Raw genomic sequence first — 15,868 nt, 5'->3', positions numbered from 1 at the left:
AGGAATCTTTTGCAGGTGTTTAGAGTTAACTCGTTGATTCAGATGATTAGGTTCATAGCTCGTTTAGAGACCCTTTTAATGATATGCTAATTTTGTGAGATAGGAATTTTGGGTTTTCATGAGCTGTATGCCACAATCATCCGTATTAAGACAATAAAAGACCTGAAATATTTCAGTTAGTGTGCAATGAATCTAAAATATATGAATGTTAAATTTTCATCATGACATTATGGAAAATAATGAACTTTATCACAATATGCTAATTTTTTGAGAAGGACCTGTATACTAAAGTTCACCATAAATTTATGGCAAATATTTCTACAGCTGGCAGGTTTTAAATATGTGAACTGGAAGGAGGAATCAAGGAGGGATGATGGGGAAACAAGTATGCAAGGAAAGAAGGAAGGCAAGAATGGCAATAGAAGGAGAAGGAAGGAAATAAGGAAAAAGGACACAAGGGAGGGAGGAATAAAGGAGGAACAAAGGACACCAGAAATTATAGGAGGAAGCACAACTTTTAGACAGATGGATAGAAAAGTATGGAAACTTTTCCAGACTGTAAAAATATTAGTGTTTGTGTCTACAAACTGTAAATTTCAGCTGTAGTGTTATTATTCTTGACAGCGACACCTATTGTTTAGAAGAGGTACTGCAATGAGTGTAACTGCTACAAACAGTCATAGCATATCTCCATGTTAATCTGATAATTTGCTGATTGGGTTAGAAACCAGGACTGTTTCGACATTCTTTTAGCAGATGAAAAAGCATAAAAGTGTCTGAAGTGAAAGAACTACTATATTTGAGTCATGTAAAAGATGGAGCTGGAACATCAACTGCCCTGGGCTGCAGGCACGTCTTTGTTTCAGCCCTAGTCTACTTAAACTTTTGCTTTCATCACACTTTCTTGATGAAAGAGTAGCAAAAAAAAAAAAAACATGTTTTGTCTTCCATCTTTATAAAAACAGTAAGTTTAAAAACTAGAAATTCTAAAAATGCTTTAAATCAGATGCAGTAATAATACCTCACCACTAGCCTTTAAGGCTCCACACCGACGCAGCCCTGGAGGAGCACATCTGGACACAGCTGCATGCTAAGAGGTCACCAGCAGTACACTACAGCTACAGCTAGCACGTCTGCACTCCATCTTCAAACTCTCAACAGCCGTAGATTTGTCCTCATCCACCATTGATATGCTGCCAGTAAGCCTCCCTTCGCTCCACCCAGAACTCCCAATAACCTTTCCACTTTTGCATTAAACCACCACAACGTCACTATGGAAGATTTGTGGATCCTTTAAACACAAGAGGAGCCACTGGGTTCTTGATACGCTCAAGAAGATCCTCCAAAGACCTCTCCCATTCTGGTACAGCCTAGTGGTACAGCCTTGGTCCAGTGTTACGGCACCCTAAGGACAAGTCTACTCATAAAACCAATTAAAATTTTCTCATATAAACAAATCAGAAAGATTTGTTATTTTAAAATGAGTCATAAATAAACTGTCAGCCTGGATTCTTGATTTTGCAATGACCATCTCATTTTTTCTTTTAGAGTCTCTCAGGGGAATCCTCTTGATGTTGATTCAGAGCCGCATGTTTTCCAGTTTTTAAACATTCCTTCGGTTCTTCTTGTATTTAAAACATTTGTACGTTATTTGTGTGTTAACTGGTCCCACCGAGTGAGCCTCGTCTGTTCAGACTCTGCGTGCTGCAGCTCAAGCCTCGACTGTCGGTCAGGTGACTTGACTGAGGAGCAGAAAACACAGATGTTAACATGATTTAAATGAACTTGATGTGAAGAAAAACTGCTGATGTACCCTACATTTTTCAGTTTCTGTTAAGTATCAATGAGCGGTCAGTATCTTACTTGTCGAAGACAGCAGTTGTATTGATCTCAGTTTGAATAATCAAGGAGAAATGTTCATGTGGGAGTCAAGCTAATGTCTTTAGTTGCTTTGTTTAAGGATTAGATGAACAGATAATTGGATCACAATCAGCCAAATGATGCATGGAGCATGTGATAATGTAACGCAAAGTTTGCTTTAACAGCTGGAAAATCATCAGCGTGAGTTTTCTTTATTGGGTCCCGCTCTTAGTAGCTTGACTGCTCCATGAGAATTACTCCCTGATTCTCCAAAGTAAGTGAAGTCTACTGCAAGCAAAATATTGACCTCTGAAAAAAAAAAATAATAATCTAAGTATACCCTGGGAGCCTTTAATTAATATAACTGAGTAGGCACACACCTGGTGCTGCTAATCAACTATACTTTATTATTAACTAATTGGCATTAGGCATCAACACAGATAGAAAAGTGGGAGATTGAACAGTTGGCTCCTCTGGAGCATTCAGGTGCGTGGTAACCCGATGCTAGGGCGGGAAGACATCAGCAATTACTTTAGAATAGCAAGTATGGCTGTCAATCAAAGGTTAAAATGTAATTTCCAAACAACTGACCGTACAACGCTCAGAGAACTGAGGAAAAAAAACAAAGAGCTTATTTTTAGACACTACAGGCCAACCTTAGCATTTTATAGTTAATGAAAGGACAACTAGAAACAGAATAAATGAATGTGGGCTTGTTTGGAAGCGCATAAGGAGAAACTTCTGCCATTTATGAACTTCGTTCATTCGTCGTCTTCCGCTTATCCAGGACCGGGTCGCGGGGGCAGCAGACTCAGTAGAGACGCCCAGACGTCCCTCTCTCCAGACACCTCCTGCAGTTCCTCCAGGGGGAGCCCAAGGCGTTCCCAGGCCAGCCGAGAGACATAGTCCCTCCAGCGTGTCCTGGGCCGTCCCCTGGGCCTCCTCCCGGTGGGACGTGCCTGGAACACCTCCCGAGGAAGGCGTCCAGGAGGCATCCGGTATAGATGCCCGAGCCACATCAACTGGCTCCTCTCGATGTGGAGGAGCAGCGGCTCTACTCCGAGCCCCTCCCGGATGGCCGAGCTCCTCACCCTATCTCTAAGGGAGTGTCCGGCCACCCTACGGAGGAAGCTCATTTCAGCCGCTTGTATCCGGGATCTCGTTCTTTCGGTCATGACCCAAAGTTCATGGCCATAGGTGAGGGTAGGAACGTAGACCGACCAGTAAATTGAGAGCTTTGCTTTTCGGCTCAGCTCTCTCTTCACCACAACGGACCGGCACAGCGCCCCCATTACTGTGGCAGCCGCACCGATCCGTCTGTCGATCTCCCGCTCCATTCTTCCCTCACTCGTGAACAAGACCCCGAGATACTTAAACTCCTCCACTTGAGGCAGGAACTCCCCTCCAACCTGAAGAGGACAAGCCACCCTTTTCCGGTCGAGTACCATGGCCTCGGACTTGGAGGAGCTGATCCTCATCCCAGCCGCTTCACACTCGGCTGCGAACCGCCACAGCGCATGCTGTAGGTCTTGGCTAGAGGGGGCCAGCAGGACCACGTCATCTGCAAAAAGAAGAGACGTAATCCTCTGGTCCCCAAACCAGACCCCCTCCGGCCCTTGGCTGCGTCTAGAAATCCTGTCCATAAAAGTTATGAACAGGACCGGTGAAAAGGGCAGCCCTGCCGGAGTCCAACGTGCACCGGGAACAGGTCCGACTTATTGCCGGCAATGCGGACCAAACTCCTGCTCCGCTCGTACAGGGACCGGATGGCCCCTAATAAAGAGCCACCGATTCCATACTCCTGGAGCACCCCCCACAGGGTATCACAAGGGACACAGTCGAATGCCTTCTCCAGGTTCACAAAACACATGTGAACCGGTTGGGCAAACTCCCATGAACCCTCGAGCACCCTGTAGAGGGTATAGAGTTGGTTCAGTGTTCCACGGCCGGGACGAAAACCACACTGCTCCTCCTGAAGCCGAGGTTCGACTATCGGTTGGACTCTCCTCTCCAATACCCTGGCGTAGGCCTTACCTGGGAGGCTGAGGAGTGTGATCCCCCTGTAGTTGGAACACACCCTCCGGTCCCCCCTCATATAAAGGGGGACCACCACCCCAGTCTGCCAGTCCAGAGGCACTGTCCCCGACCGCCACGCAATGTTGAAGAGGCGTGTCAACCATGACAGCCCTACAACATCCAGAGACTTGAGGTACTCAGGGCGGATCTCATCCACCCCCGAAGCCTTGCCACCGCGGAGCTTTTTAACCACCTCGGTGACTTCAGCCTGGTTGATGAAAGAGTCCAACCCCGAGTCCCCAGCCTCTGTTTCCACCAGGGAATGCGTGATGGCAGGATTGAGGAGATCCTCGAAGTACTCCTTCCACCGCCCGATAATGTCCTCAGTCGAGGTCAGCAGTCTCCCGCCCCCACTATAAACAGTGTTGGCAAATGGCAAAGCACTGCTTCCCCCTCCCGAGGCGCCGGACGGTTTGCCAGAATCGCTTCGAGGCCAACCGGTAGTCCTTCTCCATGGCCTCACCGAACTCTTCCCAGGCCCGGGTTTTTGCCTCTGCCACATCCCGGGCCGCAGCACGCTTGGCCTCACGGTACCCGTCAGCCGCCTCAGGCGTCCCACAAGCCAACCACAGCCGATAGGACTCCTTCTTCAGCTTAACAGCATCCCTTACTGCCAGTGTCCACCACCGGGTTCTGGGATTGCCGCCACGACAGGCACCGCAGACCTTACGGCCGCAGCTACGGGCAGCAGCATCGACAATAGATGCGGAGAACATGGTCCACTCGGACTCTATGTCTCCAACATCCCCCGGGATCTGGTCGAAGCTCTCCCGGAGGTGAGAGTTGAATACATCCCTGGCTGAGGGCTCCGCCAGGCGTTCCCAGCAGACCCTCACTATGCGCTTGGGCCTGCCAAGTCTGTCTGGCTTCCTTCTCCTCCAGCGGATCCAACTCACCACCAGGTGATGATCAGTGGACAGCTCAGCCCCTCTCTTCACCCGAGTGTCCAAAACATGCGGCCGAAGGTCTGATGATACGACAACAAAGTCGATCATTGACTTCCTGCCTAGGGTGTCCTGGTGCCAAGTGCACTGATGGACACCCTTATGTTTGAACATGGTGTTCGTTATGGACAATCCGTGACTAGAACAGAAGTCCAATAACAAAACACCACTCAGATTCAGATCGGGGAGGCCATTCCTCCCGATCACGCCTCTCCAGGTGTCACTGTCGTTCCCCACGTGGGCGTTGAAATCCCCCAGCAGAATAATGGAGTCCCCGGGAGGGGCACTATCCAGCACCCCCGACAGGGACGCCAAGAAGGCAGGGTACTCCGCACTACCACTCGGCCCGTGGGCTGAAATGATAGTCAGAGACCTCTCCCCAACCCGAAGACGCAGGGATACGACCCTCTCATCCACTGGGGTAAACCCCAACACGAGACGGCTGAGCTGGGGGGCAACAAGCAAACCCACACCAGCCCGCCGCCTCTCCCCGTGGGCCACTCCAGAGTAGAAGAGAGTCCAGCCCCTCTCAAGGAGATGGGTTCCAGAGCCCACGCTGTGCGTGGAGGCGAGCCCAACTATTTCTAGTCGATATCTCTCGACCTCCCGCACAAGCTCAGACTCCTTCCCCCCCAGCGAGGTGACATTCCACGTCCCTAGAGCCAGCCTAAGCATCCGGGGATCGGGCCGCTGAGGTCTCCACCTTCGTCCGCCACCCAATCCTCTTTGCACCGGTCCCTCACGGTTCCCCCTGCAGGTGGTGGGCCCACTGGGGGATGGCCTCGCGTCTCTCGTTCGGGCTCAGTCCGGCCGGGTCCCACGAGGAGCAACCTGGCCACCAGGCGCTCTCCGACGAGTCCCGACCCCAGGCCTGGCTCCAGGGTGGGACCCCGGCTCCGCTGTACCAGGCGACGTCACGTGCCTCGATATTGTGTTCTTCATGAGGGGTTCTTGAACCATTCTTTGTCTGACCCATCACCTAGAGCCTGTTTGCCATGGGAGACCCTACCAGGGGCTTTTAGGCCCCAGACAACATAGCCTCTAGGATCATTTGAGCACTCAAACCCCTCCACCACGTTAAGGTTAAGGTTCATAAAGAACATGGGAACCACAGGACGTCTGAAACAATGTCGGTTGGACAGACTGCACAAAAAGAAGAAGAGCTATTTGGACATACAACACAGCACCATGTATGGAGAAAACTACCCACAGCATATCAGTAAAAACACCCATACCAAATGTCAAGCATGGTGGAGAAGGGGTGATACTGTGGGCTTCTTTTATCCTTTTTCTAGAGTAATAAATGTGTGTAAATCATAATAAACTGAAAAAATGTTGTAAAGAGGAGTGGCCCAGAGTTCCTGCAGCAGAAGGTTACAAGCTATTGAAATCTGGGGTGTACTTAGTTTTTTTCCTTGATTGTAATTGCTGCATACAGCACAAGAGTGAGACAATCACCTGGGTGCCATCCAGATTGTCTCTGGTTCCAACATTCAACACATTCAGGGAGTTTGCCCTCTTCATCCTGCAAAGGAAGGAAGACTGTTGCTGAAACGTGGCAGAGGAATTCAACCAAAGCGTTAGCCACCTTCAAGTCAAAAAACAAAACTCGGTCGCTTTTTAAACTGTTCTGGTTTCAGATCAAAGTGGGATTTCCATGTTCTGGAATATTACCCAGCATTCCTCGGGGTCATCTCCTCTATTCCAACTCCTTTTAGTTTGCGCACCAGTTTCTCGCTGCTTCGACGTATCGACTCCCTGAGCTTGGTGAAGGAGCTGCTGCGCTTGAGTCCGTCCTGCGTGGAGCTGCCGTCCTCCACACTGGACCAGCGAGGACGTCCGTCACCTGGAGGACAGGCAGGAGAACCCACCTACTGATCTCCGTGGTGCAGAACTGGACCAAATCAGGGGTTGGTCCAGTTCTGCACATTATAAAACTCTCAAACTCTCTCATTAAACTAAAAATAATTGTATTGTCAATTCTATTCTGCTCAGAAGTAAATTAAAAATGCAATATTTATTTGAAACAAAGTAGAGAAGAAAAAACTATAAGAAGGGTCACTGGATGTTTTTGTGCTCACTCGCTATGATATGAAAAACATGGTTAGATTAAAAGTACATTTTGAAAATAACTTTTAAGCAGGTATAAAACATACTTTTTATGAAGCCCATGTTTCTGTATTAAAAATGTCTTATTGGTCTGATGTAATATTCTAACATTAAAACAGAAAATCATCATAAAGGCTTGGAAACATCCATCTGAGTGGAATTAATCTGTTTTAGTGAATTAATTACTGAAATAAATGTTCTAACTTATTAAATATGAATGCATATAGAGTGTAAATTTCAATGTTTGTGTTCTTTGAAGAACACTAAAGATAAAAACATATGAGTAAAACGTAACAGATTACACATTAGGAGTTTTTTTTCCAATGCATATAAGGTCATTGTTTGTTTCAGAGAGATTTCCTCTTCCGGTCTGCTCTCTAATGTTAAGTATTGGTTTAACAACAGAACCACAGGTCCATCACGTGAACTGATCTGTAAGATTAATTGAAAACTGGGCGAATTTAGACAAAAGTGTCACTAAATTCAACATTTTCAAGAGGTCTAGATGTAAATACCTTAAAAGAAAACAAAAAGGTTGATTTCTCTGCAGCTGTGTGATCAGAGTCAAACATTCTTATCAAATTAAATATATTTTGTATTAAAACAACTTGTGCAGAATAATCAGATTTAGTTTTTACCTTCCACAGATCCAAACTCGTTTTCATGAGCTCTGGTCAGAATCTCTTTGTAAAGAGCTTCAGCTTGTCTGTATTTCCCCTGTTTCAGATAACATGATGCCTGAAAATGAGAAGAAAACAAAAACATTTCTGGTTCTAAAATCTGACTGGATCAGCCGAGTTAAAAAATATAACAGAACAATCAGCAACAGAATTTCTGGAAAGAGTCGCAACACAAACATGAACCGGGTTTCTGTATCGTCTCACCAGGTTGTTCTTGGTCTTTGCCACGTTGGCATCGTCTGGTCCCAGTTTGCTCTGATAAATGTGCAGAGCACGTTCGTAGTACTGCTCCACTTCCTGGTACTTCCCCTGGTTCTGACACAGCAGAGCCAAGTTGTTCAGCTGCTTGGCCACGTCGGGGTGGTCTGTACCCAGAACCTGAGCGAAGAGAACAAATCCGTGATTATTTCCAAAACAACGATTTTATCTCCAGGAAGGACAAAAAAACCTGAGAGTCATTGAAGGTTTCTAGAAGACAGGAGGCAAGTAAAAGGTCTCAATTCATAAGCTTAACTGAAAGTTCATACATAAAAATAAAAATATTATTTTCTAAAATTATTTAAGGATTTACCAGTTTATCACATAAAATATACAGGCCTACTGAAGTTTGCACCCAATCATCATAGATATGATTTATGTAATAATTTGGGGCTTTTACTCATTTATTTGAATTATTTTCCCTGCGGTGGAGGACTATGAAACATGCAATCACATTTATTCATATGAACAAGGTCATGCTACGCAAGTTTGAATTTATTATTGAATTTTGCCATTTCTCACTGGATCACTGATTAGCATGCAGAAATGTCAGGGCTTTATAGATAGCTCGGTCCAATTTGCTAAAAGACATTTAACCAAATATTAGTTTGTATAATAAAAACCACATCTATCCACTCGTACTCGTCGTCTTCCACTTATCCGGGACCGGGTCGCGGGGGCAGCAGACTCAGCAGAGACGCCCAGACGTCCCTCTCCCCAGACACCTCCTCCAGCTCCTCCGGGTGGAGCCCAAGGCGTTCCCAGGCCAGCCGAGAGACATAGTCCCTCCAGCGTCCCCTGGGCCTCCTCCCGGTGGGACGTGCAAGGAACACCTCCCGAGGAAGGCGTCCGAGGAAGGCGTCCAGGAGGCATCCGGTATAGATGCCCGAGCCACCTCAACTGGCTCCTCTTGATGTGGAGGAGTAGCGGCTCTACTCCGAGCCCCTCCCGGATGGCCGAGCTCCTCACCCTATCTCTAAGGGAGTGCCCGCCACCCTACGGAGGAAGCTCATTTCAGCCGCTTGTATCCGGGATCTCGTTCTGTCGGTCATGACCCAAAGTTCATGGCCATAGGTGAGGGTAGGAACGTAGACCGACCAGTAAATTGAGAGCTTCACTTTTCGGCTCAGCTTTCTCTTCACCACAATGGACCGGCACAGCGCCCCCATTACTGTGGCAGCTGCACCGATCCGTCTGTCGATCTCCCGCTCCATTTTTCCCTCACTTGTGAACAAGACCCCGAGATACTTAAACTCCTCCACTTGAGGCAGGAACTCCCCTCCAACCTGAAGAGGACAAGCCACCCTTTTCCGGTCGAGTACCATGGCCTCGGAATTGGAGGAGCTGATCTTCATCCCAGCCACTTCACACTCGGCTGCGAACCGCCACAGCGCATGCTGTAGGTCTTGGCTAGAGGGGGCCAGCAGGACCACGTCATCTGCAAAAAGAAGAGACGAAATCCTCTGGTCCCCAAACCAGACCCCCTCCGGCCCTTGGCTGCGTCTAGAAATCCTGTCCATAAAAGTTATGAACAGGACCGGTGACAAAGGGCAGCCCTGCCGGAGTCCAACATGCACTGGGAACAGGTCCGACTTAGTGCCGGCAATGCGAACAAAACTCCTGCTCCGCTTGTACAGAGACCGGATGGCCCCTAATAAAGAGCCACCGATTCCATACTCCTGGAGCACCCCCCACAGGGCATCACGAGGGACACAGTCGAATGCTTTCTCCAGGTCCACTAAACACATGTGGACCGGTTGGGCAAACTCCCATGAACGCTCGAGTACCCTGTAGAGGGTATAGAGCTGGTCCAGTGTTCCACGGCCGGGACGAAAACCACACTGTTCCTCCTGAAGCCGGGGTTTGACTATCGGTCGGACTCTCCTCTCCAATACCCTGGCGTAGGCCTTACCAGGGAGGCTGAGGAGTGTGATCCCCCTGTAGTTGGAACACACCCTCCGGTCACCCTTTTTATGTAGGGGGACCACCACCCCAGTCTGCCAATCCAGAGGCACTGTCCCCGTCCGCCAGGCAATGTTGAAGAGGCGTGTCAACCATGACAGCCCCACAACATCCAAAGACTTGAGGTACTCAGGGCGGATCTCATCCACCCCCGAAGCCCTGCCACCGCAGAGCTTTTTAACCACCTCGGTGACTTCAGCCTGGTTGATGAAAGAGTCCAACCCCGAGTCCCCAGCCTCTGTTTCCACCACGGAATGCGTGATGGCAGGATTGAGGAGATCCTCGAAGTACTCCTTCCACCGCCCGATAATGTCCCCAGTCGAGGTCAGCAGCTCCCCACCGCCACTGTAAACAGTGTTGGCAAAGCACTGCTTCCCCCTCCTGAGGCGCCGGACGGTTTGCCAGAATCGCTTCGGGGCCAACCGATAGTCCTTCTCTCCATGGCCTCACCAAACTCCTCCCAGGTCCGGGTTTTTGCCTCTGCCACCGCCCGGGCCGCGGCACCCACGATACCCGTCAGCCGCCTCAGGAGTCCCACAAGCCAACCACAGCAGAGAAGGACCCCTTCTTCAGCTTGACAGCGTCACTTACTGCCGGTGTCCACCACCTGGTTCGGGGATTGCCGCCGCGACAGGCACCGCAGACCTTACGGCCGCAGCTACAATAGATGCGGAGTACATGGTCCACTCAGACTCTATGTCTCCAACATCTCTCGGAATCTGGTCAAAGCTCTCCCGGAGGTGAGAGTTGATTCCATCCCTGGCCAGACGTTCCCAGCAGACCCTCACTATGCGCTTGGGCCTGCCAAATCTATCCAGTTTTCTCCTCCTCCAGCGGATCCAACTCACCACCAGGTGGTGATCAGTGGACAGCTCAGCCACTCTCTTCACCCGAGTGTCCAAAACATGTGGCCAAAGGTCTGCTGATACGACAATAAAGTCGATCATTGACCTCCTGCCTAGGGTGTCCTCGTGCCAAGTGCACTGATGGACACCCTTATGTTTGAACATGGTGTTCATTATGGACAATCCGTGACTAGCACAGAAGTCCAATAACAAAACACCACTTGGATTCAGATCGTGGAGGCCATTCCTTCCAATCACGCCTCTCCAGGTATCACTGTCGTTTCCCACGTGGGCGTTGAAGTCCCCCAGCAGAATAATGGAGCCCCCGGGAGGGGCACTATCCAGCACCCCCGACAGGGACACCAAGAAGGCCGGGTACTCCGCACTACCACTCGGCCCGTAGGCTGAAATGATAGTCAGAGACCTCTCCCCAACCCAAAGGCGCAGGGATACGACCCTCTCATCCACTGGGGTAAACCCCAACACGAGACGGCTGAGCTGGGGGGCAACAAGCAAACCCACACCAGCCCGCCGCCTCTCCCCGTGGGCCACTCCAGAGTAGAAGAGAGTCCAGCCCCTCTCATGGAGATGGGTTCCAGACCCCACACTGTGCATGGAGGTGAGCCTGACTATTTCTAGTTGATATCTCTCGACCTCCCGCACAAGCTCAGGCTCCTTCCCCCGAGGTGACATTCCACGTCCCTAGAGCCTGCCTAAGCATCCGGGGATCGGGCCACCGAGGTCTCCACCTTCATCCGCCGCTCAATCCTCTTTGCACCGGTTCCTCACGGTTCCCCCTGCAGGTGGTGGGCCCACTGGGGGATGGCCTCGCGTCTCTCGTTCGGGATGGTCTTGCGTGTCTTGTTCGGGCTTGGCCCGGCCGGGTCCCGCGAGGAACAACCCAACCACCAGGCGCTCTCCGACGACTCCCGACCCCAGGCCTGGCTCCAGGGTGGGACCCCGGCTCCGCCGTACCGGGCGACGTCACGTGCCTCGATTCTGTAGTCATCATGAGGGGTTCTTGAACCGCTCTTTGTCTGACCCGTCACCTAGAGCCTGTTTGCCATGGGAGACCCTACCAGGGGCATTTAAGCCCCAGACAACATAGCCTCTAGGATCATTCGAGCACTCAAACCCCTCCACCACGTTAAGGTGGCGGTTCAAGGAGGGGGACGGTATAATGAAAACCACATCTATCCATTCATCGCCTTTAACTGCCTGTACTTCATGGATTATTAGGCGGTGAGGGGGTCAGGGGTTCTGGTGCCTTTCTACAGCGGTGATTGGACAAGAGGCTGGGGACCGATCGCCAGTGCATCACAACACAACACAGAGACACACAGGACAAACAGACATCCACTCATATCTGAGGGATATTTAGTGAGTCCAGTTAACCTAACAGTCATGTTTTTGGACTGTGGGAGGAATCCAGGGTACCCAGAGAGAACCCATTTTGCATGAGGAGAACATGCAGAAAGACTCCAGTTTGGGATATGAACCCAGAACCTCCTTCATGCAAGGCAACAGTTACCAATTGTTGCAGGATGCAGTGCGTAAAAACAACAATGCAATGAAATCATGAAAAGCCCGAACAAGGTAAAGTATCGGTTTAGGACTGCAGATCTGGAGCAACATGTGGGTCTTTAGGCTCTTCACAGTGGCTCTTAACTTTGGTCAAAATGATATAGAGGAGAATCTTTGCAGTTTTTTCATACAATATCTGCAGAACGACACTATTGGTACAAGGAATAATTTTGTTTTCAGTCATTTTTTGTCATTATGTTGCAACTATGTGTTTTCATTTTCTTTGAAGAAAAGGCAAACTTTCTCTTGGTTTAAAGCCTTGATGTTTTCCTTTGTTTCTATAACCTAAAAGTAAAATTAAATTGTGGTTTATTTAAGACAAACATTTTTAATTTAGTAGTCATTTAGTAAACCTGATTACCTTTTTTAAGGGTCATGTAGGTCTAACGGCTATAGACATTTTATTTAGTAGGAGCGAGGAGAAATATGACTCTTTAGACTGTAAAGGTTGATGACAGTCTGGGTTAGGATTGTGATAAATAGTAATAATTAGGAAGTCTGATCGTCTTACCTTCTCTCTGATCTCAAGAGCTCTTTTACAAAGTGGCTCTGCTTCTTTATATTTTCCTCTTTTACCATAAAGCACAGCCAGGTTGTTCAGTGTCGCTGCCACCTGTGAAAACAAAATAAAAAAAACTTTATAGCGTCGTTTTTGAGCCCAATAAAACTCTTGAGGGAAACAAAAAATTATCTGTTACGCTGCACAACAGTGAAATCTGTTTTACTGATTTAATAAAGGAGGGTTTCTTACAGCTGGATGATCCATCCCAAGAGTTTTCTCCCTGATCTCCAAAGCATCGTTCAGAAGGTTCGCTGCCTCTTTGTATTTGTTCTGATCTCTGCATTTAAAACAAAAATTAGTCAAAGCTTTGAAATTGTTAGTTAAATAGAACAAATCGCCATTTATTTATTTTTACTCTAAACTGGACCCGACTCACTGATTCAATTGAAAAGAAAAACAGATCTCTGAGAAGTGACCTCATCCTCTGCTGCCTCACCTGTACACCAGAGCCAGTATGTTGAGCATGGTTGCTACATCCGGGTGGGTGTGGCCTGAGGACTTCTCCAGGTCTTCCAAAGCCTGTTGGGACATAATCATCAGACTTGCTGCTGTTTTGGTCAGAAACATGTTTTAACTGTCGTCTGGAGGGGGAGAGAGATGGGGGAGCAGAAGCCCCTCTGTCACCTGTTTGCAGAGCGGCACGGCGACCTCATACCGTCCCTGAGATGCGTACTGGATGACCAGGTTGTGGAGCGTTCGAAGGCGGGCCGGGATCTCGTAGCCACCCTGCTGTGCGGCGGCGGCTGCACTGCTGTGGTGAGGCTGGGACACTGGAAGAAAAACATTTATATCTTCAGTTCAAACGATCAGAGTGGAGAGGTGATGCAGCTAAACAGGTTAGATATCAAACAATTTTACTTGTCAAGTCAAATCTAGTCTGATAAGTTTTCATGGTTTCAATTTCAAACTGCAAAGATAATTTGATCAGTTTTCCTGAATGTTAGCAACTGCTGTAAATATGCAAATATTTTCCAAAAGCTTCCTGCTATGGAAAACTGGATCCTACAGGCCAGTTTGATTCTTTTGGTTTGAAGGACACGTGCTTTTCTGTCTATCCAGAGGTTCTGCTGAAAGAGGAGGCCTGACTTCCTATGCCAAGCTACTTCATGGTTTGACTTTTCTATTGTTTACACTAAAAGACAGAATACAAGATTAATAAGCTAATTGAACTAAAGATTAATCTGTTTTATACAAAAGAAATCCTAAAGGAAGAAATCCCACACTATGTGTTTTGATCCTCTTGTGCAGAAAATGAAAGTTGCTAAAACCTTCATTGAATTAACAGGTTTGTATTTGGAGATCAGAAAAGGTCAAACTCACTTTATCAGCTGCAAATAGACAATTTTAACAAACTTACATGTTGATCTGATGCTGAATAAAGCATATATTAATGGTTTGATTCACCAAAATGTTTTCTGCTGTTAACTTTATTTCTTAAGATTTCTAACATTTTGTACCACCTAGACTAAAATAAAATTGTTCTCCTTTTATCGACTGACACAAATGTATCTCAGCTGCTTTGTAAATTTTAGAAAAGAGGCTTTCTATAGTCTGTAACTATTTTAACCATTTCTCAGATGATTGATTTAATAAAAGTAACATGAAATATAATCTGAAACCCCAGACTTACTCTGAGACTGTTCCTCATCCTCTGCAGGAAACAAATCATCCAGAGACTCCTTGTTGGAGGAGGTTTCTTTCTCGTCCTGCAAGAAGAACGTGCATTTAAAATAGTCCCAACAGTCATGGTAAAAAGAAAGTACACCCTCTTTCTATTTGAGTTTTATGTATCAAGACATCAAAAAACTTGATCCGGTTTTTACCAGGTTCTAAAATTATTTAAATTTAGTCTCAAGTGTACAGAAAGGCCTTCGCACTTTCATCATCTATTAAACAAAGATGAAGTTGAAATGGAGAAAGTCGTGTGTGAAACACTAAGTACACCCCATGACTCTGTAGTCGTTTTGTTAGCCGACTTCATCAGTTTCTCACATCATTGTGAGGAATTCTGACTCACTCTGATAAACGTCGTCGCTTCAGTTTGTTAATGTTTCCAAACATTAGTTTTGGTGCAGGTTTGTTAATGCAGTGGTTCTCAATCCTGGTCCACAGGGCCCACTGTTCTTCATGTTTTAGATCATATGAATCCAGTCCCTGATTCAAATGACTGCCTTACAAACTTTTACAGGGCCACAACTGAAAGCATCCTGTGCCTCAGTGCGACAGCGAGGTATGGGAGCTGCACTGCACAGGAGAGAAAGGACCGAGGACGGGTGGTGAGGACAGCACAGGGGATTGTGGGATGTCGTCTACCGGATCTGGACTCGGTTTATGCAGCATGAGTCCAGAAAAGGGACAGACACATAGAGAGCACACACACACAAGCAATGTCCTACTTCCATCAGGAAAATGATCTAGGAACATCACATCAAAAACAAATTGACTCAGAAACAGTTTCTTTCCCAAAGCAGTGAAGGCAATTGTCCCCCTGCAGGCAGACATTAAACATCTGTAGGGATTATGATTATTGATTAATTAATATTTATCAAAAATTATAATTAAAACCTTCACCTAACTAACAAGCACTATTCTACACAAAGGAGAAAAAATGACTACCTAACAATAATAATAGAGACTATATGCACATTGAGTTTCTATGAAGATCAAACCAGCAATTTTATGGACAAAATGTGTAATTTGGGTTAACTTGGAAAGTGAAGCCCTCCTGGTGAGCTGATGTCTCGATTGCAGCGATCAGCTGTTAGACGGTGGGCTGCGCCCCTTTAGCTTCTAGCAGCTGATTGCCCCAAATCTCGAACAAAGGGTCATAAAACTATGAGGGGAACTCAGTGGAAAATCTCCAGTAATAAAACTGGAACAACGGAGTGGTCAGGCCACAAGGCCCAGACCGTAGTTCCTTTGAATGGAAAACTTTAAAAGTCCAACTTCTAACTCCTGGCTGATTCTGATCAGCTGGACAAAAACATG

At 47.5% G+C, this 15,868-nt stretch overlaps 1 protein-coding gene across 2 annotated transcripts in view; it reads right to left on the bottom strand.

Annotated features, from left to right (window-relative positions):
• klc3 (kinesin light chain 3) overlaps nucleotides 1-15,868 on the bottom strand; it is a 40,209-nt gene that overhangs the window by 4,148 nt on the left and 20,193 nt on the right. The window contains exons 5-14 of one of the 2 annotated variants that reach the window (XR_007042348.1): nucleotides 14,511-14,586; nucleotides 13,505-13,650; nucleotides 13,317-13,399; nucleotides 13,070-13,157; nucleotides 12,830-12,931; nucleotides 7,874-8,047; nucleotides 7,628-7,727; nucleotides 6,555-6,726; nucleotides 6,339-6,405; nucleotides 1,027-1,742 (exon numbers count right to left, since the gene is read on the bottom strand). Coding sequence is in view for 1 of the 2 variants with exons in the window: in XM_047391325.1 (XP_047247281.1) it covers nucleotides 1,659-1,742; nucleotides 6,339-6,405; nucleotides 6,555-6,726; nucleotides 7,628-7,727; nucleotides 7,874-8,047; nucleotides 12,830-12,931; nucleotides 13,070-13,157; nucleotides 13,317-13,399; nucleotides 13,505-13,650; nucleotides 14,511-14,586 (1,092 nt within the window). In the remaining variant the exon portion in view is untranslated. Of the gene's footprint in view, nucleotides 1-184; nucleotides 1,743-6,338; nucleotides 6,406-6,554; nucleotides 6,727-7,627; nucleotides 7,728-7,873; nucleotides 8,048-12,829; nucleotides 12,932-13,069; nucleotides 13,158-13,316; nucleotides 13,400-13,504; nucleotides 13,651-14,510; nucleotides 14,587-15,868 lie in introns of those variants that run through there. The other variant, XM_047391325.1, reaches the window with a different exon arrangement.

This window comes from Girardinichthys multiradiatus, chromosome 18 (assembly GCF_021462225.1).
Source record: "Girardinichthys multiradiatus isolate DD_20200921_A chromosome 18, DD_fGirMul_XY1, whole genome shotgun sequence".
In the NCBI taxonomy this organism is placed as follows: Eukaryota; Metazoa; Chordata; class Actinopteri; order Cyprinodontiformes; family Goodeidae; genus Girardinichthys; species Girardinichthys multiradiatus.
The sequence above is the reverse complement of the archived record's forward strand: the minus strand, read 5'-3'. Positions and strand labels throughout refer to the sequence as shown.